The sequence below is a fragment of the Nilaparvata lugens genome, chromosome 2, assembly GCF_014356525.2.
Source record: "Nilaparvata lugens isolate BPH chromosome 2, ASM1435652v1, whole genome shotgun sequence".
NCBI lineage: Eukaryota > Metazoa > Arthropoda > Insecta > Hemiptera > Delphacidae > Nilaparvata > Nilaparvata lugens.
In genome coordinates, this window is record NC_052505.1 from 6,872,688 (window position 1) to 6,899,662 (window position 26,975).

A 26,975-nucleotide genomic window follows, 5' to 3' on the forward strand; every position below is an offset into this window, starting at 1 on the left:
ACTTATACAATCCAATGAAAAAAGGTCCATCCCTCTTCAAGCATAAGCTTATGCTGAGGGATGAGTCGTAAGAGCAATTACCTTATTACATAGAAATAATAAATGAACAAAATAATAGAAATCATCATCATCAAAGTGTGAAAGATAAATAAATACAATTTCCAAACTATAATTAACTAGATTACGTAATTTATTGATGCAGTTACTAAATAAATAAAGTTTTAATCATACAAAATAAGAATAAAAAATAAAAAATCCAAATTAATAAGAAAACAAAAATTATATAAACACAAAGATCTTTCAGTTACAAAACAGAATAAAATTATTCCTCTAGGAGTCCTTATTTATACTTTGCAAATTATATATACATTAATTCAAATACAGACAAACGGGAAATATAATGGAAAAATATGCACACAAATATGCTCCAATGAGAATAATATTCAAAATAGTACCCAGTACATCATAGAACTCATAATAACTTGCATTAATTACTTTGAAAACGAAATTAACCAAAAACAAACATGATAAGATGAAAATGATAGTAAATATAAAACAAACAGCTAATAGGAAATGAATCGAAATACTGACAGGGAATGAATCAATCTTGTCTCAGATTGATAAAAGTTTTTAAACAATTTTTAAACTTATTGAAATTTGGAATGCCTGAAATTGAAAGAGGAAGCTCATTGAATAAACGAGGTCCCCTGGCAGAAGCATGACATGCAGCTGCAAAAGTCCTGAAACGATGCTCCTCCAGGGGCAACCTCACTTGCCTTCGAGTTGCATAGTTGTGTGGTACAGCCACAGGAAAAGCATGAGGTTTCAAATAAACAAACTTTAATAGGTTGAATTCATATAGCTTGGGTATTGTAAAAACTGAAAATTCCCGGTACAGGCCTTCAGTAGGGTATCTTGTTGGTTTCCTCAAACAAATTTTTATAATCGTCTTGTGAAGTATGATTAACGGTTGCATAATGGAGGCACCACAGTTGCCCCAACCTATGATTCCATAACTCACAATGGACTCTATCAATGCTAAAAATACCATTCTTATTTGATGAAGAGGTAAGATATTTCTTAGCTGTACAAATTTATAAATTAACCTTCTCATTTTTGAACACAGATAAGATATATGACTTTCCCAGCGCAGGTGCTTATCTATCATGATACCTAAATATCTAGCTTTCTCCTGAAACTCCAGTCGAACACAAGTACACTGATTATGCTGGTTGCAACCAGTGTTGTGGATAACAATATTGAAATCTTCAAAAACAGTTGGTGAACCTGCAGAAGTTAGCGAAAAGGGGATAACAACAGTCTTGGCAACATTTATAGACACCAGATTATCATCCAACCATTCTTTTATCACAGATAAACCATTATTGCCCAACGTACAAGCATCAGACCAGCTTGAGCTATGAAACAAAGCAACTGTATCATCTGCAAATGAGTATAGAGAACCGCTTTGAATATTTAAACTGAGAAGATCATTTATATAAATTAAAAATAAGATAGGACCAGGACTGTACCTGCGGCACTCCAGTACTCAGCTCAGATACTGAACTCAAAACTTCACTTACTTTTGTGGCCTGTAATCTTCCTCTCAAATACGACTTGAAAAACTTTAAAGCAATCCCTCTGAAACCAATTGACTCCATTTTCTGTAAAAGTATGGGATGATCAACCGTGTCGAAAGCTTTTGTAAAATCTAAAAATACACCTAGACACTTTCTACCCATATCCATGTGATTTATGATATCCTTCGTAACATGAAAAATTGCATCAGATGTGTCTTGCGAAACCCAAATTGTGAATTGGATAAAATGTTATACTTCTCAAGATAGCTCACCATTCTTGATTTAACACATTTCTCAATGACTTTTGATATACAAGATTGCAGTGAAATTGGTCGATAATTATTCAGGTTTGACTTTTCTTTACCTTTATGAAGAGGGATAATTGTAGCAAGTTTCATCTCTTCAGGGAAGTAGCCCTGCTCAAAACAAAGATTAATTAGGTATGACAGAGGCATAGAAAGAGCCAATGAACTATCAATTAGGCATTTGGAATAAATTCCATCTATGCCAGCAGCTGTTTTCTTCTTGAGCTCTTGAATGATAAACTGTACTTCCTGTGATGACACTGGATTGAAAAAAAATGAATTACAGAATAATCGGTTCCTCACAGGTCTGAGACTATAATTCCTGCATCTACTATTTTTTATTTCCTCTGTAATATTTTTACCAACACTAATGAAATGCCTATTAAATTCTTCAGCTATTTCCAAGACCCTATCACTTTCTATCAGTCGGTTATCCAAGGATACAATATCAGAGACAATATTTTACTAGCTCTGACAGTATCTGTAGCTTCATCAATAGTTTTCCAAACATTTTTCAAATCATGCCCGCATTCAATAAACTTTTTTTGAAAATACATTTCTTTAGCAGTCCGTAGAACTGACTTTAAAATTCGGTTGTAATTATTGAAAGTGGTGCGCAATTGTGGATGAAAGGCTGTTTACGAATAGCAAGAGACATTTTATCTCTCTTCCTGATTGACCTTACTAAACTGTTAGTTATCCATGGCTTAATTCTAGTTAATTTATGACTTACTCTTTTCTTAATAGATGATGTACAGGCATCGAAGTAGGAAAGAAGTCTAGTATAGAAAAAAGTGAAAGCTTTAGAAGCATCCTCCTCCTGATACACATCCATCCAAGACTCACTTTCAATTAACGCCCTAAACAACAGCTCGTCAAATCTAGTAAAACTTACGTTTTCAACTTCACTACTATTAGAAGCATTAATCTTCGGCACAGAATCATCAACTCTACAGGGTGAGATAAAACCCATTATAATTTCATGGTCAGTTATTGTAGAATTATAGATTGCAGGTTTCAACACAAAAGATTGACTTTTTACAAATAGGTGATCCAGACAAGGCTTATGAACCGAGGAGTGTCTTGTACAACCCAAAAGGTATTTATCAAAACCGTGTTCAGACAATAAATCCAAGTATTTATGTCCTATTACCAAGTTAAAATGATTTTCCACGAAAAAGACGTTTTTGAAAGAAAATTAAAGTGAAATAAATTTGAAATATAATCTATCTATCCGCTTCATTTTGTTTTATTTACGAACAATTTCAAGTTAATTCGATGTCAGGGCATGATGAAAGGGGTTTCCCTCAAAGTAAATAGAAGCATCGTAAAAATAGAGAACTATTTTTAATGAATTTTGAATTTGTACCGTACTCTATTTAAAGTACCGTACTGTAAGAGTTCATATTTTCAATTTCCATATCCCATATATATTGTTTCTTTCATTACTGCCTGTGTTTTTTTTCTGGAAGTTGTGTTATTTTAAATATGATTGATAAATGAATAAATAATTTAATTAGATAGATCGAAATTTATTCCACTGTAGGCCTAAATATCATAATTGGTTCAGTTTTGTGGTGTTTCCAAGCACTCCTAAAAAGCAATTTTACCAGCCCTAATGTTGAATTGTTTCATGTTATTATGGTCATGCCAGCTATATGCTAGTACAATGATGTATTCTGGAAGGCTAATGGATCTCATTATTACTTTCCTTGCCCTATTACCATAGGTAAGGAAAGTATAAATTGCTTTCCGAAAAAAATTAAGGTACCCCAATTTCTAAATTTCTATACGTTTCTAGGTCCCCTGAGTCCAAAAAAGTGGTTTTTGGGTATTGGTCTGTATGTGTGTGTGTGTGTGTATGTGCGTCTGTGTACACGATATCTCATCTCCCAATTAACGGAATGACTTGAAATTTGGAACTTAAGGTCCTTACAATATAAGGATCCGACACGAACAATTTCGATCAAATGCAATTCAAGATGGCGGCTAAAATGGAAAAAAGGTTGTCAAAAACAGGGTTTTTCGCGATTTTCTCGAAAACGGCTCCAACGATTTGGATTAAATTTATACCTAAAATAGTCATTGATAAGCTCAATCAACTGCCACGAGTCCCATATCTGTAAAAATTTCAGGAGTTCCGCCCCATCTATGCAAAGTTCGATTTTAGATTTCCAATTATCTGGTCCCAGATATAATTTATACGAAAAATTTTGATTGGAAAAAATTGAGCATGGAAATCTCTTCAATAAAATATGTCAAGTAACATTTTCACCTAAAATTGAAAATAAGCTCAAAATTTGAGAAAATGTAATTATTCAATTGCAAACTTTTGGCAACTGTTGATTCTATTAAATCATTCACTATGAAGAGATAGCAGATCTCGTGTGTTTCCAGCGTTATTGAACTGTCACCAGCTGGCTCAGATCTTTGACTTGAGATGCGCGTTTACACTAGCGTCAGGTGATCAATTTTCATAACGGCTAGGAAAGTTTTGTGAGTGCGCCACATCAAAATTTTAGGAATAGAATTCATTCCAAAAAACCTCAACAAAAGAAATAATCATCAACTGCTTGGAGCTCTGTGTGTGACTTTAGTCTGTAAGAAATTCAAAAGGTGGAGACGCTTTATTATTGAGATTCAAGATTCTACGCTCTTGTATTAAAGCTGCGTACACATATACGCTGTCTAAGACTAGACAGCTAAGTCGCAATCAATAATCAGAATGACATTAATTTAATCATACAATCGGCCGAATGTAGAAAGATGCTTATGAACTTAAGGAATGGAACTATTGTATTATGGAAAAAGAATTCATTTTTTCAATATTCAGAACCATAATAATCAGACTCAGTCATATAAAATGACTCGGTCATGCGGGAGATGGACCCAAGAGGCACAATAATATATAAATCAAAGCAAATTCATGCCTATGCTGACGATATCTTGTTGGTGACCCGGAATCTGGCTACACTTAAGGAGACGTTTTTAAAGATAGAGCAGGAAGGAAAGCCACTAGGACTTATGGTGAACGAATCTAAGACTAAGTATATGCTAATGTCAAGTGCGCAGGCCCGAAGAAGAAGAAACGAACCAGTTAGGATAGGACAGTTCTTGTTTGAAAATGTGAGCAGTTTCGTTTACCTAGGCACAGAGCTGAATGTAGAAAATAAAATGTCTGAAGAAATAAACAAACGAATAATCAGTGGTAATAGAGCATATTTTGCAAATGTTAAAATAATTAAGTCCAAGCTGATAACACGTGACACTAAAATAAAACTCTATAAAACAGTAATGAGGCCAGTAGTTACATATGGCAGCGAAGCATGGACATTCACTGTAGCCGATATATCCGCACTTAGAGTCTTTGAAAGGAAAATCATCCGAAGAATTTTTGGACCAGTTCGGCAAGATGAAACATGGAAAATAAGAAGCAACAGAGAGATAAACAATATCCTCCAAAACCAGGACATAGTTCGTTTCATCAAATCACGAAGAATCAGCTGGCTGGGACACGTCTGGAGAATGGAGCAGAACAGACTCCAGAGACAACTGCTTGAGGGTGAAATTTTCCAAGTAAGAAGAAGAGGGAGACCCAGGAGAAGGTGGCTGCAGGATGTCGAAGGAGATCTGAATAGAATGGGGATTCGTGGATGGAGAAGGATGACGAATAAACGGAACGAGTGGAGGCGAGTGACGGAGGAAGCCAAGGCCCACCCAGGGCTGTAGTGCTAAGAAACAACAACAACAGTCATATGAAATCGTAAATTATATTTCAATATAATTCGTTATCACCTGATATTATTTATTAGAAGTGATTAGTTATTGAAAAAATTGACAAGAGCTTTCAATATTATTGGAACTCGTGGGAAATTGATGCTATTACAAAGCGTGCAGTTTATAATTGTCTATCTTTTATAACAAATGCATCATATGTTATGCTCCAAATCATATATATTTAACTTTATAATCAGAAAGAAACACTCATAAATAATGAAATCCTTGATCAAGATTCCCTCATGCTATAGTAGATTCGCTATAAGCCCTAAAAAGATTCACTGCATTCTTCTTTCACTGAATAAACGAAAAAAATATATATTTGTTTTGATATGAGCCACTCAAAAAGAGCAGAAAAGCCTCTTGCTAGACCCTTTTAGAAACCTTGTCAAGAAAATGTAAATCCCGGATATAATAATATCATGTTGAAATAACTCAATGGAAAATTGTTTCCAAGATTGCCAAATAAAGAAGTATATGAGTCTGACATACTTGAACGAATATATTCTACTTTGAATGAATTTTATGTCTTCCATCTATGAATATACTGTTACATTTTATTGGAGACGTTTCTATTCGAATTTTCCATCAAAAACTTCCTTTTCTGTATCCAACATCCTTGTTTGAAATAATAGAAGACTAGATTATGAATGAGCATTGCAACTCATTTCATCTCAATTATATAAAAAAATGAAGAACAATTCATTTTCAATTGTTTTCCAGTATGCACATTCAAATTAATACTTTCATTGAAACTGAGTTCCAGTATATTAGATAATTTGGAAACCAGCGTTTCATCAAACAAAATTTCATTTTTGAGTTTCATTTTTGTTAGTATTGGTAGATTATTTATAAGAGAGAAAAGTATCAATTCAAACGCATAGTTGCTCAATGCTCTAGAAATGAAGGATCAAAGACTTGTTTGTTACGAAATTGGAAAACACCTTCACCTATTGAGAAGAATCTCTTTACCTCATTATGCATGTTTCAAAATTCTGATTGTATGAAAGAATCAACAAAGAAATATTCTCAATATCTCGTGTATTAACATTCTAAATTATTATTTATTACTTAATTATTATAATCTAAGGGCCACTGCTAACAAATATGTAGCCTATAACTGATATTGAATGTATAAGGAGGCAGTAAATTTACATAGTTAGGTACTAAAATAATAAACCTTATTCCAAATCACTTTCTCATGGACAATGAGATCAGAGGAAAAATTGAACTGGATATAAAAAACTAGACATACAGTAATTTCTTCTTCCATTTAGATATTTAAGACTCAAGATTTCTGCACCAGCATTGTTTTTAATTAGTTTTTTTTTTCATTTTTCGGTGGACTCGCTTACCTTTATTTTGCGTACCTATTCCCCTGTCTTTCTTCCTTCCCCCCATTCTCCCTTCCCTTTTTTCCTCATCACTTCTCTCTTCTCTTCTTTGCCTGCCTATTACATGGGAAACCAAAAGTTGGCTAGGTATCTTCCTCTCTTTTTTTTCTCTTCTCCAACACAACTATCACAAAGCCCATGGTTTTCTATATTTGTAACATTTTAATGTATTTTATTTGTTTTTTTAATCCTTTGTCATTTTGTTTTGTCTTGTTTTAATAAATTGAAATTGAAAAATATTTTAAAATAAATTGAATTTAAAATTACTGATTAGATTAGATTGATTGAGAATGAAATTTTATCAGAAAAGAGGTTGTAAATAGAAAAATATAAATTTTGTATTAATTAAAATGCCAGATTTCTCCAACTAACATTTCATTTACAAACCAGCTCCCACTCGCCATCAGTTTTTGGAAATATTCTAGGCAAACGAGCAAACAAGTGAATAATTAATTAAATTACTAAATTACTACCTAAATTTAGTACCTAAATTACTTGAAGTAATGAATACAATAAATTTTGAAACCCCATTGGCTAAATATGTTTAAATAAAGCAATGACTAGGAGTAAAATACTAATGAATCATCACGATAAAACATCATTTTCAGAGTTTAGAATAAATGACAGAGAAAATGTACCGTATCTGTTGATATAAAGTTTGATTGACAGAAAAACTGTTGCTAGACCACCCCCTCTCCCCTCCCTTCACCCTCACAGGCGCGTGAGCAGTTCAACGTCAATCTTCCTCTGGAATGAAATTACTTTTTTTATTACTCTACTCAGGTTCAACAGCGCAAAACAAAAGTTAATCTGAGCGTTTCATTTTCTAGCTTCGCAGTTTTCCATCTGTGCGAATAGCATTTTGCCTGTCAGGCATTGATTTTTTCTCTAGTTAGAGGCGGAGCCAAAAACTTGGCTAGGTCGTAATCTTATCAGAGCAACCAATGGAAATTTTATGGACGGAACTGGAAGTAGCATACATTGCTCCACGAAATATTATATTGTCGTGCACGGTTGTGGTTCGTCTTTGTCAGCTGCTACCCTAACACTTGTGTGCTCGAGGCTTGTGCCAGACTCGATGGTTGGATACAATGTTGCATCTCAGCATGTGAGTAATAGTCGATAGTCTGATCCCTCAAGAAGCTTGAAATCAACAAAAAATATTTCAGCACAATAAAATAAAAAATGTTACAATAATTAACTGATAAGTAAAAACTCAACTTAAATCCAACAGTTTAACAACAGCTAGAGTTTAACTTGAAGTCAGACTTCAATCTATTTTTGTCTCAATATTTTAGATCTACATACGAATGAATAATGTAATCCCGTAAAAATCAACTCTATTCCACCCTTATAAGAAACTATGTCGGATTTTTTTTTCAAATAAATATTGAAACAGGAGGTAGTGTTCTTTGATACAATAAATTTATTTTAAAATCAAATCAGAGAAGAAAATTGCATATGAATTTAATCTACTCGTGATTGAAAATACCATGAATTGGGAATTGAAATGAATAATAAGAGGAAGTATCATGAGAAGAAACGTCCCTCCAATAATAATTAATGACAATAGGGATATGATTAATATTAGGTGATTCCTTTATCATTTAGCTAAAACCATGATCTAAAACAATTCATAATTTTATCACTTTCTGAGTAGTTGTGAAGGTCATATTGTGGTATTAACCCATACTGAATAAATCGAGATTTTTAATAAATCTGTGGTTGGACAACATCTAGTCTTTTTATTCAGTCATTATTTTGTCTTTAATTTTTAATCATCATCATCATCATTGTTATTTTTGATAAGCTCCTTCCACGAGTTTTTCATAAGTATGTGCTCTAGAGCATCAATAGTGATCTATTTTACATTGTACAACTCACAAAAAAATATTAGTTGACTATTGCCCAGAGTAGGAAACTTTCTCATTTCTGTCCATATTGAACAAGTTGTTTTTACAGTTTAAAATATCAGATAATTTGAATTAGTTGTTCTCAATACGTAGAGTTTTCCGAATAATTAAACGTTATTGGAAATAATCAGGCATCAGATATATGACAATCTAACAAGCTTTGGCAAGGCAGTTTGAATTTGTAATTGTTTTGGGATAATTTTTGGTTTTCTTATTCCTTTCTCAATTCTCTCGTTCATCTTATACATATATAAAACCGCATTTAACAAGATTCAAACATAAAACAAGCAAATCATCTCAAAACGTAATGTTCCAATCATGTTGACAAAGAAAGAAAATGGCTAATTAAATGATATACAGAACGTAGAGAGGTAAACAATCAATCAATTAAAAGAAAACAATAAATGAATCATAGTTTGAAGAGGTCATGAGAAATTAAATTATCAGATAATAATTATTCATGAATACACAGCACTCATTGCTGAAAAAATAAGAGAGAGAAGTTCTAAGTCTTAGAATTCATGATTGCTTGCACCTATTCTCTTTAGAAAATTGAAATTGCACATTTGATAGACTTGCAGATTAAGGAATCTTATTAAAATAATGCAAATAAAGAAATAAGGAATCCAATAATGGAGAATTATTCATATTTCATTTCCAAGTTGCAAACACATAATATCCTATTATATTAAGCGAGTAATTTCTGGATATATTTTTATATTTATCCGGTTAATTTTATATCTGGATACGCCCTGCAACCCGCTTGGACACTTAATGTGTCCCAGCCCTGTGTCCTAAAGTAGCCCAGTCCTAAAGTAGCTCCTGCAGATCATTGTTTACCCAACAAGATCATTGGCTAGGGACTTTAACCACATAAGTGGTTATTTATGTCCAAGGATCTGGAAAACGGCTCTAACGATTTTCACGAAATTTGAAACATATAGTAGGGTTATGATCTAAAAATTCGATTGCACTAGGTCTCATGTTACTCACAGTGCGTCTGTGGAAAATCAAAATATCTCATCCGCGAAATTCATAAACTGACGTATAGCTAGCTCTAAAATAAAAACATGACCTTCCTCATGATAAAAATATTAGTCCTTCTCCAATCATTTTAAAGAATTGTGTTTTGTTAATCAATAAATAAATAACGAGCGAAGCTCGGTGCCCTGATATTGCTATTTAAAATCATCATAATATCGCAAAATTTATAACCGGTAACTTTAGCTTTTAATTTTCTACTCTAATTGAAGTTGTCAACTATTTTAGTCTGTTTACTTTAAAAAGATTCAAGACTCCATTCTTTAGCAATCTAAAGGTCAACAATGTTTCCTTTTTCAATGCACTTTGCCGATAAATCATGGCCATTATCAGTTCTATTCAAGTGGATAGCTGGGGTTTCACAAATAGTATTGAAAGAGCTAGGCCTACTTGAATTGTTCAATTATTATTTATTTTTCCATTTAAAATATTCATAAATGGAATGAGTGCTCGAAACTAGTTTATATCAAATAGTATAAAGAGGGTACTAGTAATTTCTATAATAATTAAATTATTGAAAAATGTATCGTAGGAGGGAATTTTGCTTTAAAAAGTTGGCCTTCAATACGCACCGCTATAATATATTTAGTTGAGAAAAAATTATATACCTATATAATAAATATTATAGTAATGCTTCTTATAAATAATACAATGATAAGAATTGAATAATTTCGTGTAAATCTTCTAAATGCAAACTAATGAAGAAGAATACAATAAAAAATGAAATTCTCAGTTGTAAGCACATCCCAGTGCTTAATCATTCTTCATAAATAATACAAAAGATAGAAAGACATTCAAAACTCAAAAAAATTGCATGGTTGCCTGTAAAGTCGGTATACGGGCGAAAGTTTTACGTGACAACGACTTGAATGGTAAAATAATTTTAATGTGAATATTCATTCGTATAGTAGAAAGAAGGATGAAATAATAGTAACAATTTAAAACATTTATTTATACAAATAATTATATTTAAAACATTAATTTATACAAAGAATCTCGCACTGAACCACAACATTGTGATTACTACAACATAACCTATTCACTTATGCATGATTATGTGATTATGCATTATTGTGATTACTACAACATCTATTTAACCTATTCACTTATTCACCTAAGCAGGCGCAGTCGCAGGAGATTGCTTGCGGCGCCTGCGCAGGTTGACTGCTCCGTTTCACTCTCTCTCCAGGTGAATGCCTTCGGCTGCTGTGTTGCTCACCACGGGATGCCACAATTGTGGGTCGACGACAAAGTGGGTCGATACACATTTGAGACCGACGACAAACTGGGCTAACGACAAATGCGGTCAGCGACAGAGTGGGTCACATTCCTGAGGTGACCGCATTCGTCGTGTCAAGAGGCGACAAATGCGGTCGATTTTCATTCCTGCACCTCCCGACAAATGCGGTCAGCGACAGAGTGGGTCACATTCCAGAGCTGACCGCAATTGTCGTGTCATGAGGCGTCAAATGCGGTCGAATTTCATTCCTGCACCTCCCGACAAGTGCGGTCAGCGACAGAGTGGGCCACATTCCTGAGCTGACCGCATCTGTCGTGTCAAGAGGCGACAAATGCGGTCGATTTTCATTTCTACACCTCCCGACAGATGCGGTCAGCGACAGAGTGGGTCATTTTTTATCGATTTATCAAAATGTTCGATTTTCACTTCTTCCTATCGATTTCAAAACATCCTTACATTCATTTTTAGGATTGGCAACCCTGTTTCTAATCATTCCTTACCAAGTTGTTTGTTGTGAACTAGAGATGGGAAGTTCGGATCACTCGTTCACCATAATGACCCGTTCAATTCGAACGGGTCATGACCGAATGACACATCTCTATTGTGAACAAATGTGAATAGTTAAAGGAAAGAAGTGCTATAAAATAGGAGTTGATTCAATAATGACTTTGTTTTCTAGTGAGCTGAATCTGTGTAGGCTAATTTATTTATTAAAAAATTATTAATAATTTGTTATTGTTAATGTGTAACGTTACATGCAAGTCAATTCAAATGTCTCAAAAATGTATTCAACTTTAGTGGGAATTTAACCTTGTTTTTCAAATTGTAGGTTATGAATTGGGTAGGTTGTTCAATACAAAACACCAAATTTATATTGATTAACAATAAATATTATGGTATTTGTACTCAATTGATATCGATGAATCTATAACCTTCATATTTGCTCACATTTTTGTACAAACCTTTGTACAAATTGAGGAATAAAAAATACAAATGAATTTAATTGGGGTATAGGAATTATTATGTTTAGAATGTCCTATTCCCTCATTACATTCATTTTTGCCATTGCGAATGGATAGAGAATTAAGGAATAAACAATAAAAATTAATGTAATTGGGGAATAGGAGTTCTTATGTTCAGTTTTGTCCTATTCCCTCATTACATTCATTTTTGCGATTGCGAATGGATAGAGGAATAGATGATGAAGATGATTGAAATGAGGTTTCTTCTCCATCTTTCTCTTCTTCTTCTTCTCCTTTCAAGCTGAGAATATTGTTACGTTTGAAGCTTGGTTTTCGTTTGTGCGTAAATGCCGTCGTTGGACCGTCGACCATAAGGCTAGTTTCACACTCATTCGGTTTGTTTCGTTTTCGGCAAATTCCGATAAGTGTGAAACGGTAATTCGGTTTGAATTCGGTACCGAATAGAAACCGCATAGAACCGAACGCCCACTTGACTCTAATAAATTCCATCAGGTTTCAATTCGTTGCTAGCGAGAGGCTACTTTCACACATTTCCGTTCAGTTCGTTTTGTTTTCAGCAAATTCCAATAAGTGTAAACGATGATTCGGTTTGAATTCGGTACCGAATAGCTACCGCATATCACCGAACGCCCCCTCGACACGAATTATACGTTTCATTAAATTCGAATTCGTTGCTAGGGAAACAGGAAAAAACAAAGTCTTTTAAACACGCTTGCCTTTTTTGTTTTTATTTTAAACTGATATCGTGATTATCTGTTTCAAAATTTTCCAAGTCAAAATCGTAATATGATTTATTTATTTATTTATTAGAACAGTCACAAACACGATATTTGGAAAGAGAAACAGGCAATTGCCCAAAACTTCTTCAATTCCTTGATTTTGGCACATAAATAGTCCAAAGTGAGGTTAAGTTTAAAATTTCTGTTTTCACCAAAGATTAACACTCAGAGAATACGTATTCGAGATATGACTGATGAATTTTGAATTTCGAAGGGTTCATAAGAGCCGGAAATAACACTAAACAATCCGAAATTTTCAATAATATTGAAATAAACTTGAAAATTTTGAGCAGAAAAATTAAACATATTATGGTCAATTCATTTCTGTTAATTCACAGAAACATTTTTTCTCAATGATAGAAAAATATGAAAGATATAAATTAAAACTTAAGGAGAATTTTTATTTTTCCATGAATATTACATGATTGCATCAATGGAGAGAAGAGATGAAGTTTTTTATACCATGTGTCAAAACAAGGAACAAATTTTCAATTAAAAAAATAATCTCTCTGAACTTCCAAAATTAACATAATCAAAAAGAAACTATTCAAATAATTCAGAATTTTTAATTAACTTTAAAATTTTGTTGTTCAAGAAATAACATCTTACAATTTAACACCAACTGTTATATTTAAATATACCAGCATGAACTGTGAAAATCTAAACACAGCAGTGTTTGAGAAGAAAATACCTAATTAGAACCGTAGGAATTAAAACCTGACATGTATGAAAGCCTCATTCGTTTTCGGTAATGAGCCGAACTGAACCGATTGAAACCGAAAGCATGTGAAGCTAGCCTAACAGGGTGAGAATCTCAGATTGGGTAGATTTCAATTTGTCTAAATAACCTAAAAGATTTTGTTGAATTATGTTTTAATGGGTGTGGTTGAGTTTATACTTTCAAATGGCAATATTATGTTGATACTATTAGAAATGTTTTTATTCTTGAATAATAAACATAAATGATGAAAAGTTATTTAGTCAGCTGTTTTAGCACACTTGAAATTTGGACAATATGGATGTGAACAATGCTTGTCGTCGTCGACTGCGGAAGTTTACGCACAAACGAAAATACACCTTTAGGCTAGGGTCATACGAGCGCACAAAGTGCGTCCGTTGCAACTTACTGTTTTACGTCCATTGTAGAAATAAATAGAAGTGAATTGGTGAATGTATCCGTACAGAGCAGGACTGACGGCATGCATGCGCACGGTCAGGACCGTGCGTTTTAAACGGTGTACACACGTACGTTTGCCTCGGGTGAGCATACGTGTATGGGCTTGCATTCGCACGTGTGGACACTGTTCGCTGAGGCATGTGGGCGAACCGGAACCCTGTCGGTATTTTGGCGTGCTCAAAGGCGCCACGGGCGAGCATTGAATGTACGTGTGGACGCGATTTTGCCATACGGGTGAGGCAAAGCGTAAACATTGAAGGCGTCATAACCTAATTCCAATGAATTAGGTTAATGAATGACAAATCAAATTGTGATCCAATAACTAATTGTAAATTGTGGGATTTTTGTAATTTTGTAGGATATGTGGATTGTCAAATATTTAAATAGAAACATGCATGGAGTATATAATTTGTATCATGATTAACAAATCTAGAACTGCATAATTTAAGTGTAAAAAGCTTCTCTACAGGGTTCCTACAAGAAAGTATAACTCAAATATTATTTTACTGTGGCTATAAAATCATCTTGTGTTTGTTTCATGTTATCAGAGTTGTTAATTGAAATTTTAATCTTCAATATGATATTATACGTTTTAAATAGCTAGGCTATCTATAGAGAGATTTATTCAAACTTTGAACTAGTATTCCCTTAAAGGTAAATCTTGAAGCTAATCTTTTGGAGAATCTTGTTTTGTCATGTGAATAAGCAGAGTTAGTTTAAAATGGGCAGCAATTTAGTATTTGATCCAATTTATGGCTAATTTCCTTAAAGAAGACTGTCAATTTTGTGAGTCAGTGTTAAGTGCTTTGATTAGGTCATCAAAACTTCTGGAATTATTGTGGAAATTTTCTTTTTTTGAAATTTAGAATAGATATTGGAAACCAACAAATGAATCGCCTAATGCCAAGAATCTCAAAGTTAGAGCCAATCGTTCTTGTGGAGTTACTGCTTCCCTCATGATGATATCATTATTGTTTAGATAACTAGTTGAATTAGATTCAGTATATCAACAAGATAATGTTTTGACAACCTAATAAAGTTTGAATTGTCAATCTTATGTCATGTAGCAATTTATTTCCTTACTTCAACCTACATTCGTTCAAACCACCAACATCGTTTGTCAAGTTTTATTTTTGATTTTATTATATAATTCATTGAAATAAAATGATACTGCTGCAATTTGTGATAACTATCTTCAATGATGGAATGACGCCATTGTTGTCATGTTGTGGAAAATCTACATCTAACATGTCTTCGTGTCGTCTGCAAATCAGATAGTTTTTTGAATGCCGAGGCATACGTGGATCGCGTCCACAAGGACGTACAGTGAATGTTGAGGCATATGTACATACGATTGTTCGCGCGAATCTGTACGGACGTGTGTACAAGGCTTTATACTGCATACGAAAACCATCGGTAGAGCTGCTCGTGCGCATCCGTTCCATCGGTAGACTGACGTGCTATTGAAACGAATAGAAGCTTTCAGAGCTGTACTGATCAGTAGCCCGATCGCAACATAACCAATGTGCTGACACCTCTGCCCGACAATCAGCTGATATTGAATTGAATAGCATAATGAATGAATTCAATTAATAGTGTCATTATTTGAATTCAGAGTTTTTCTATACATTTCTTCAATCATTTCTAAATTTTTTATTGAAAAAATCATATATTATTAATATTTATTTGATCCGTAGCTTAAAGTGACTGCAAGTATTCCCAATGGTGATACAAGCTCGAAATAACTCATCAAAATTTCTGATGAACATTCTGAGGTAGTTGAAAAATGTATCTTCACCCCAAGCAATAATGTAAATAATGGTACTGAATTCCCTTTGAAATGCTCTTTGGGCAACCATCGGGTGAACTTGATATCTACGTCTTTTAATCTTTCGTTTACGAAGATAATAAGCTGCAATTGAACAATCTGTAAAGGCGTCCATTTTGTGAGTCAGAAAAACTGATGATGTATGGATGCATATGGTCAGGATGGTGCATAGGTACGCACTGACGGTCGGTCGAGCTCTGAATGTGTAAAACTGATTCATCGATGCTTACGGTCAGGATGGTGCACTGACGGTCGGTCGAGCTCTGTAACTGGCCTTACACGAAATCTGCAGATTGAAATAGATTGTATTTACTGGGTCATACAGCTGGAATAATAACATCTCACTTTTATAGTGGTACAACTGATTATGAAACAGTCTCATATCAGCTGTTCCTGGAAGGATAGATTTCTCTTTTTCATGTCCTTCAGCTAGTTTTCCCAGGAATGAGACCCTGTGCAATAGATTTTTATATCAAGAACCTCCTACATTGAAAATTTATGTGATCTAGCCGTGGCGGCTCGAGTCATCGCTAAAGAATTACTGTACACTTTTACAATGACAAATATGTATTTTGGCTGAAGGACGTGGTTTTCTATTTTTGCTAGTATTCCCCCTCCTCCCTTTAATAAATTTAACAATTACTGAGAAATCATGTTTAGAATTAATTATTGTGAATAAGTGAGTACTCATCATTACTTTATAATACTCCAAGTTGTATAATGAGGGTAGAATTATACAAGTGTAAGTTAGATATTTGGATATTTTTTCATCTTGAAAATTTTTTTTTTTTTGAAAATCTCCAGCTCTAGATTATATTCATTGAACTCTTATCTTAATTCACCATCACAATAATACAATAAATTAGATTTTCAATTTTAAACTAATTACCTGTAGACACAGAAGATGAGAATCATAGTGCTGGTATATATTTCGGTGGATAAGAATACCACAATCAGTAATGTATCATAAATATATATCAGCAATAAAATTGTTATCTTCTGCCTTATCTAAACGTTATTAGTTTCAAATTTGAAATTTAAGACACAGTCACGTGTTCCTTCTTTTATACTTTTTGTTGTCCATTTTATTATTTACTAGTCTATATTATGTTTATTATACTTTTGGCTTAACTTATTATTTGGTTATACTTTTAATTTTGGTTTAACTTATTTTTCAATCATATTTATCATCTCTTTAATCGTACAAAACTGGAAAATTCCAATAGAGAAAAATCTCTCCAATAACTGAATACCCAGAAATACTCTGAAATAGTTTTTCACTCTATGTTAAACGAGCCCGCACCGTCACCGTCAAAAAGTAAACTGAACTAGTTGGTGACGGCGCGGGCACGGCTCAAACACGGTGACGGTGCTGACGTGGTGCAGTAGTATGTGTTCCTACACGTTTGAAAGCATTTGTTTTCTCACTTTCCGTAGTACATCCGACACTCGGCCGTATCGCGGCGCGGGCTCGGTGCGGATATGAGTGTCCCGGCCATTATGGGTATTCTCAATAGGTGCCTACAATCCATAGCCTACCATTCATGTGAGATAGCAAGACAACATTCCAGAGTCATTGAGTCAGTAGTGTGCGATAGAATAGGAGTCAGTGAAAGTGTTAGGGTTGCTTGTTTTGAACCTGTCAATGAGTTGTCTTGGGGAGCTGATGGGGAGCTACAATAACAGCTGATAGTTAACAAATAAGACGAATGTTTTGAAGAGTGAAGAATATAGAACATGTTGAAATAAGTCGATAATCATATCTTAATATTATTGAGCACCATAAAAAAATTTTGGGGTATCGAGCTTCGCTCTGAAGTACAATAGCATAGAAAATTTATAACAAAAGAGGAAATTATAATACAGAGTGATTCATAATTATGGTAAAATATTTTAATACGTGATAGTAGAGGTAAAAATGAGAAAAAAAGTTCATATAAACATATATCCATAAACGCTTCATTAGCGAGCTATACAGGGTAAAGGATTTTGCCCGGAATTCAGTTCCTCTGGTGAAATACACAGATGCTGAATTGTTTAGGGACTGGTTTTTGAAAAACTTATGCTGGATTCATATGGGAAAATATCTGAAAAATTGAAAAAAACTAGTCTGAAAGCTGTAGTGTGAGTAGTTTTTGAGAAAAAAGTTAAAATATGCAAAAAATCCAAGTAGAGAAACACAGACTTCTACGTTTGATGCCCAATAACTTTTTTTAATGACCAGTAAACAAATAATTTTTCGCACTAAAAATTGTAGAGAATTTAATTCTGAAAAGAATTATGTAAGCTGTGTTAACTAAATTCAAATAAAAGTTTAATGAAATGTATTCTTATGTAGTACATTACACCACAAAAATTTGCTGTTTTATGAGGAGAGAACTGATAACTCATAAGTTGTAGCTGATTGAAAATAAAATATTCGGTTTTTTATGTAAATTTTTTCTATATGAAAGTAGCATATCTAAATTAAACTCATACCAAAAGACTAGTTGATTATGCCATTAAGCCTGGAAGGAAGCTCAAACAGAAGTAGATGATCTCCTATGATTCCTGCCCAAATGTTTACTGAAAACTGATGTTGTGGAAGATTAGGATTGATGGCATGAGAATTCTCAGCTGCCCAAATATGTTGGTTGTGGACGTTAACGATAGCTGTTCTTGTAGAGAGTGCCTCGTCGGTAAATAAAACGGTTGTTAAAAAGTTTGGGTAAACAAGTTTTACTAAAAACCATCGGCAAATAACAGCACAGTCTCGTGGCAATAGAGTACGGTATGAACTTTCTGGAGGTGGTATGGATGATATTGCTGCTATTTTAGTATCCTTCAAATAATGGATTGCAAGAAGTTTGTGGCTGTGCAAATAAATATAGTAGGCTATACCTAGTTATAACATCAGGTCCCGCAAATAGAATAAACTCACTAGTACCGTAATTTACATCATAATATTATATTATGACTAGCCGTCGGGCTCGCTTCGCTCGACATAGCAAGGAGGCTCCACCCCCTGGACCACCGACTGGATCGTACAAAAATGAGATTTTCTTGCCTGCATTTTTCATTTGAGCATTCCATCAGAAAGTCAAAGTACTGAGAAAATGCAGAAAAGCTGAGAAAAACGTTGATTTTGGACGTATCTTTGATGAAATAATAAAGTCCCAAAATTTTTAGACCCTACCTAAACCTCTGTATCAAATTTGAACATTTTCTGTCTATTACTTGATGAAAGAACAGAGAAACAAAAAAAAACCGCTAATTTTGGGCGTATCTTTGGCGTTATTTTAAATTCCTTCTAACACAACATTATTACACCCTAGCCACGGAAGAAGCATAAAGTAGTGTTTCTTTCATCTGTGCCCTAGCTTAGCTTCTGTACTAAATTTGAACATTTCCTGTTCATTTGTTCTCGATAAAGCTAGATTATATTAGATTAAAGGTAGATTTTTAGTTCTGTGAGTGCGTGAGTCAGTCAGCCAGTCAGTGAGTGCCATTTCGTTTTTATATATAATATCGGGGAACGAGCTTCGTTCTGGAGTACAAAAGCATAAAAAAATTACGAAAGAAGAAATTATAATAACATTTATACAGAAATGTTTTATCTAATCACAGTAAATTAAGATTATTCCCAGAGGAATGCAAAAATTTCCCGAACAAAGGCCCAGTTGCACAAAAGCCGGTTAAATTTTAATCCTGATTAACTTCACGTGAACCAAATCAGAGAAGACCATTTCAAAAAGATGGATCCACTGGAATTAATCAGGATTGAAAATAACCCGGCTTTTTTGCAACCGCTAGCACTAAGTACCTGATTGAATGATTACAAAAGTTCAACAGCTGAGTCATAATTTTGACACAGTCCCACTCACTCACTTTCATCACCAACAGACGACGAAATAATTATTATCAGCTGTTTTTCCAAGGATGAATAATAATTATCCTTTTTATTTCCTTCAACGAGTTTTCCCAGAGATGACACCTAGTGCGTGCAATCTAATCTTTATATTATGAACCTTACTATGTTCTGAATTTCGTGAGAATCGTTAGAGCCGTTTTCGAGATCCGGTGAAATACAAACATATGAGCATCTAAACATATTAACAGAAGTTGCTAGTATATAGGGTAGATATATTACCATATTTTTATATTTATTTTAGTTGTGGACTTGCTGTTATGAGTATCTACTAAATTGCACAGACTTGTTTTATCGAGAATGAGCGCTTTTACTTTTATATTAATCCAGCGCACATAATATGATGTGACTGTTAACTACAGTTGTGCGTGCAATTGTTTAGTAAGCTTGTCAGTGCATTAAAGATTGAAGGTAGGTTGGTAGGTGAGCGTTTTTAAGGGCCGTTTGCATAGTATCCTACATTAAAGCTGCGTTTACACCAAAGTTATTAACAAAATGTTAATAACTTAATCCTCATAGATTGAACATAATAACTTATCATACACATGATGAACATATGTGTTTGTCAAGTTCCGTTCAATCTAATAGAATAGGGATTAAATTTTTAAAACTTCGTACAGTAGGCCTATTTAACTTTGGTGTGAACCGCCTAGCAGCTTAATATTAGTAAATCTAAAGCTGGAATCAAATCTGGTTTTTTGTTTAAACTAAGTACCTACTATTTTTCATTTATACTCTTTTACTATTGCACAGTGCAACTAAATGTAAAAGTAATTATAAATCTTATCATTTTTTGAGAAATTTCTCAATCGCTTTTCCTCTCCTATTACAGTACTGTACCTATCAGAGTAGGCTACAGCTCTAAACACACAAACGACGAATGAGTTATTAAAATAATCAATGAACTGCTGGTTTATTGTAAACAGAAAATAACTAATTCCCTGAAGAATTACATTAGGAACCGATTCAAGTTTTAATTCTGTTCACTCAAACTCGATCAACTCAATCTATCTTAGTTTAGCTAGCCTATCTAGGTCATCTATGAAAACGGCATTTTAAATTAATATACTGAAACAATGAGTAGAACTTAGACATCAATACTAGAATTCTAAAACTCAACAATTTCCATAAAGTTAGGTTATTGTTGATAATAGCCTGTTACTTTAAACCACATTATTAACACTGAATCTCAAGTTCATTTTGTTGATTCTTGTAATTCAAATCAAATTGTAAAATAGAATTCAACATCATAAACACAAATTAAAGATTCAAATTCAAATTACGAGGCACAGGTCAGTTAATCAGCTTGTACAACCAATTTTCTGCATTATCAAAGGCTATACGGTATCGATAAAGTACAATGTATCGATAACAGAATCTCGATATATATATATTGTCACATTCTGAGGTGACCGCATATGTCGTGTCATGAGGCGACAAATGCGGTCGATTTTCATTTTTGCACCTCCCGACAAATGCGGTCAGCGACAGAGTGGGTCACATTCCTGAGGTGACCGCATCTGTCTTGTCAAGAGGCGACAAATGCGGTCGATTTTCATTTTTGCAACTCCCGACAAATGCGGTCAGCGACAGAGTGGGTCACATTCCTGAGGTGACCGCATTTGTCGTGTCAAGAGGCGACAAATGCGGTCGATTTTTATTTCTGCACCTCCCGACAAATGCGGTCAGCGACAGAGTGGGTCACATTCCTGAGGTGACCGCATTTGTCGTGTCATGAGGCGACAAATGCGGTCGAAAAAATGACCCACTTTGTCGTCGACTCACTTTGTCGTCGACCCAGTTTGGCGCTATACCCTCACCACTGATCCTATTCGTGCTCTTTCCAGACGACCGTGAACCTAAACGAACGCTCTCACTCGCTCTCATTGTGAGCGCATAAAGTGGGACCGTAACGCAGTTTCTTGAAGTGTCACCCGGCAAACCAATTTATAAGACGTTGTCACGTCAAAACATAACAATTTCCAAAAATATTCTTATGATTACAATTGCCATCTTGTCTTAAGAATGAATGAGTAGATTTTGATCCAACTAGTACCTAATTACTTAGGTAGGTGCTATAAATTAGTTCAGACAGAATACCACTTTATTCATATTTTTTACTTGTCATGAACAGTACTAGATATAAATATACTATAATAGACAATATTGTCATAAAAGCATTCACTAACAAAAACAATTACAAAATAGAAAATAGACTACACACAACAAAATGACCAAATATAGAATAAATAAAAAGCTAGAGCATAGGGCCTACACATAATATTACGGTAATTAATTTGTCACTAAACTTGAAAATATACAAAAGTCTCCAGCCTCTAAAATAATAAAAACTGTCATCTAGAACATATTTATGTAAACTTAATGGGACCCCCATATTTGATAACAGAGATTCTACCCATCAATATCAAAGAGACTCTGATAATTATAAAGTCATTTTTTATAAGCCATTCATCCAAACCTACTTAAAATTGATTGACTGGCAAGTCTTCAAATTCAATGGCGGGGCATTGAATACTTTCTTACCCACATTTGGGTTCAATTCATAAAAGTTTGTACGGCGCTGTTTTACTCTAATTAGATCTCTGGACCGAGTGCCTTAATGCCATAATAATGAATGTCCGCACCAGTCATCTAGTCATCTTTCACTATGTATGCGAAGACTGACAAATGGTAGGTCTATACACTACAGGGCAGTCAATATTCTTGTTAGGTTGCAGGAGTACCGGGCTACTTTAGGACACAAAGCTGGGACACCAAGTGGCCAAGTAGGTTGCGGGCATCATAGTGCAACGAGAACTGATGCCCTGCGACTTACGAGGAATTCTGATAGGCTTGAATAGGCTTGGGACACCAGGCTGGGATTCCAGGAATAGAGAAAACGCTGTCTCATTCCCCCACTTTTTATGTACGAGTAGGTTGCCGGACATCAGATCTCATGGCACTTATTCGATTAGGACATAAGATTTTGGTTTCTCAACAATGACCAAAAGGTCTAGCGACCCCGAGTTAGACACCCGCCGGACATCAAAGCCTGGTGTCCCTAGGGTAATGTAATGAATGTAAAGGTGCGTACAGATATTCGCGCCTCCAACACGCTCCGCACTCGCTCCGATCATGAACGTTACGGGAGATGTTAGCTCTTCTCACGTTCCACTCTTGCTCCCCGGTCGATCATCAATCGATCTGCTCGAGTGACGTTCGATTGCGGAGCAGAGCGAAAGTCTGTACGCACCTTAATAAGATCTAATGCCATGAAAATATCCTATTATATTAAGCGAGCAATTTCTGTATATCTGTTTATATTTTTATATCTGGTTATTTATGTTCAACGAATCTCAAAAACGGCTCTAACGATTTTCACGAAATTTGGAACATAGTAGGTTTATTATATAAAAATTTGATTGCACTAGGTCTCATCCTTGGGAAAACTCGCTGAACGACATTAAAAGGATAATTCATTCTTGGCTGAAACAGCTGAGACTTTCGTCGTCTGTGGCTAGTAAAAAGTGAGCGAGTGATTCTGTGGAAAATCAAAATATCGCATCCCCGAAATTCATAAGCTGACGTATAGCCAGCTGTAAAATATAAACACGATCATTTTAGAGAATTGTGTTCTGTTTATCAATAAATAAAAATAACAAGTGAAGCTCAGTGGCCCGATATTGATGATTATGTACACTTGATAACTGAAGTTTAAGCTTGACCGCACTTGAAAAATCACTCAACAAGTTCAAACGTTTTCCTTGTTAGTAAACTTAGCACAAACCTCATGTGGTTGTCTAGCAGCTGGGTGGCTTCAACGTTGTTGTTTTGGCTGGAGTCGATCTTCATCACTCTTGACATACCCCTGAATTCCAGAAAATACAAAGAAGACTCCCTGGTCTCTATGGATGGCATCACTATTAATCACGTAGATAGCGAGGTGCATCACTACCTCCGTAAACAAAACCGTAGTGCATTCGTGTGACGTCAGCACAGGTAGGGCTTCTACACCAATAAAAACACTAGCTGATATAGATCAGCTGAAATCGACGATTTTTTATTGGTGTAGGAGCCCTACCTGTGCTGAGGTCACACGAATGCACTACGGCTTTGTTTACGGAGGTAGTAGGTGCATCAGCATTATTTTTGAGCATCTTTTTCTTGAAGCTTTGTATAATGGTGGTGATGAATGTATTATGTTTGGTGCATCTCATAGCTTGCATGAGAATTATTGTCTTCAAATGAGTACCGTGTTCATATATTATTTTCTAATTAGCAAGTAGTGCTTTACACGAAGCTCTTCTTAATAATTTTTTTGATTTCATAGTGAAAATGTTTAGGCTACCTACTCTTTTAGTTTTATAAAGTCATAGAAGTCTTACAGTAAAAAGTAGTTTTTTCCTATCGAAAAGTTAATCCAACTTGACTATCATAATTATGAGAGATTGAGTTTCCGAGAAATAGGTTTAAAATAATAACTGCACCTCAATTAGAAAAGTCTGTAGTTGGGAGAAACATCGCATCAATCTCTAAATTAGACGGTAGAGTTGTGGGAAATTGAATAATCTTATTACCATAATAGAAAAACTTTTTTTGCTGAAGATGATGCTTCCATATTATGTGGTTATATAAGTCTTGCTCACATAAGTTCACCCACAGTTTCAGTTGCTCCAAACATTTTTTGCAAATAATAATGAGCTCATTGAGCAGTAATTGAGAAAGTATATTAAGTAGATTAACTCAACAATGTAACAAAAGGATGTTCAAATTAATCAATTTTTTAATTTTGTACCTCATCATAGGATAGGCCTACCAATTCAAATGAATAATATACTAAGTTCCTAGCAAACTATTACTGAATACACGAAACTTGAGATTCAAATCATTTTTGAAATAAAGTAAGAGGATCGATCATAATCTATCCAAAACATTTCTAGAATCTTCATTCATTTTCCTACAGTTACGTGGAAAAGTGGCCATTGCTGCACTGATTACAGAACGCAAAGAATAACTTTTTCGCCCCACTTGGATGTAATGAGCTGGTTTACGTGCGTCATATGGAGGCCGAAAGTGATTGTTTTCTGGCCAGGCCGGTAAAATTTTTACGGCCCTAGGGCTGTAAAATAACCTTGAAGTCAGCTGATTCTGATTTGATGTGAACGTGTTTACAAAATAGTTTATGAAATGGAATAAGTTTATGCTTCTAGAATTGAATAAAGTATTTTGCAATAAGATACTATCATTCTATTTGGATAAATGAAATACAAATAAGATATTATAAACTATTCAAATTCAATTTTATAATAGAATCTAACCTCAAACCTGCGTTTAATCATACTGCGTTTAATCGTTTATCACGGAACCTGGTGGATAATTTTGGAACTACTTGGGCAATATCCATGGTGCTGAACGTTTTTACAAATAGTTTATGTAACGGAATCAGTTTAATGCTTCTAGAATTGAATAAGTATTCTGCAATAATATACTATCATTTTATTTGGATGAATGAAATACAGATAAGATATAAATATTATAAATTATTCAAATTAGATTTTCAGAGTAGGATAGAACTTGTAACCTAAACTTCCGAAGTCGATGACAACAAGCATTGTTGACGTTGACATTCAGATTTCAAGTGTGCTAAAACAGCTGATCAAAAACTTTTCATTATTTTTTGTGTTTATTATTCAATGATTAAAACATTTATAATAATATAATCTTATTGTCATTTTAAAGGATAAAAAAGTATAAACTCAACCTCCCACATAATTGAACATAATCTTTTAGGTTATTTAGACAAATCAGAATAAAAAATAAAAATACTTGGACAATTTCCTGATATTTAGATAGCCTCAGATTTGCTAGAGCTATGACATTCCAGTTTTTGCTTTCTGAAGTGCCTAATAAACAATTATTCTCATATAATGTATATTGTTTTATTTTTCTGTGTGGCGAAAAATAGCGTTCGCACCATGGGCAAAAATGTGTTTTCGTCCCACTTGGATGTAATGAGCTGGTTTACGTGCGTCATATGGAGGCCGAAAGTGATTGTTTTCTGACCAGGCCGGTAAAATTTTTACGGCCCTAGGGCTGTAAAATAACCTTGAAGTCAGCTGATTCTGATTTGATGTGAACGTGTTTACAAAATAGTTTATGTAACGGAATCAGTTTAATGCTTCTAGAATTGAATAAGTATTCTGCAATAATATACTATCATTTTATTTGGATGAATGAAATACAGATAAGATATAAATATTATAAATTATTCAAATTAGATTTTCAGAGTAGGATAGAACTTGTAACCTAAACTTCCGAAGTCGATGACAACAAGCATTGTTGACGTTGACATTCAGATTTCAAGTGTGCTAAAACAGCTGATCAAAAACTTTTCATTATTTTTTGTGTTTATTATTCAATGATTAAAACATTTATAATAATATAATCTTATTGTCATTTTAAAGGATAAAAAAGTATAAACTCAACCTCCCACATAATTGAACATAATCTTTTAGGTTATTTAGACAAATCAGAATAAAAAATAAAAATACTTGGACAATTTCCTGATATTTAGATAGCCTCAGATTTGCTAGAGCTATGACATTCCAGTTTTTGCTTTCTGAAGTGCCTAATAAACAATTATTCTCATATAATGTATATTGTTTTATTTTTCTGTGTGGCGAAAAATAGCGTTCGCACCATGGGCAAAAATGTGTTTTCGTCCCACTTGGATGTAATGAGCTGGTTTACGTGCGTCATATGGAGGCCGAAAGTGATTGTTTTCTGACCAGGCCGGTAAAATTTTTACGGCCCTAGGGCTGTAAAATAACCTTGAAGTCAGCTGATTCTGATTTGATGTGAACGTGTTTACAAAATAGTTTATGAAACGGAATCAGTTTATGCTTCTAGAATTGAATAAAGTTTTTGCAATAAGATACTATCATTTTATTTGGATGAATGAAATACAAATGAGATATTATAAACTATTCAAATTCAATTTTCAGAGTATAATAGAATCTAACCTCAAACCTCCTAGTAAAGCGTTTATCAC

General features: G+C 34.2%; 1 protein-coding gene across 3 annotated transcripts in view; it reads left to right on the forward strand.

Annotated features, from left to right (window-relative positions):
* LOC111057930 (tctex1 domain-containing protein 1) overlaps nucleotides 1-26,975 on the forward strand; it is a 40,710-nt gene that overhangs the window by 6,811 nt on the left and 6,924 nt on the right. The window contains exon 1 of one of the 3 annotated variants that reach the window (XM_022345425.2): nucleotides 7,847-8,164. The exons of the other annotated variants lie outside the window; for them this stretch is intronic. Within the exon in view, the coding sequence (XP_022201117.2) occupies nucleotides 8,012-8,164 (153 nt within the window). The 5' untranslated portion in view covers nucleotides 7,847-8,011. Of the gene's footprint in view, nucleotides 1-7,846; nucleotides 8,165-26,975 lie in introns of those variants that run through there. 3 annotated transcript variants of the gene reach the window in all.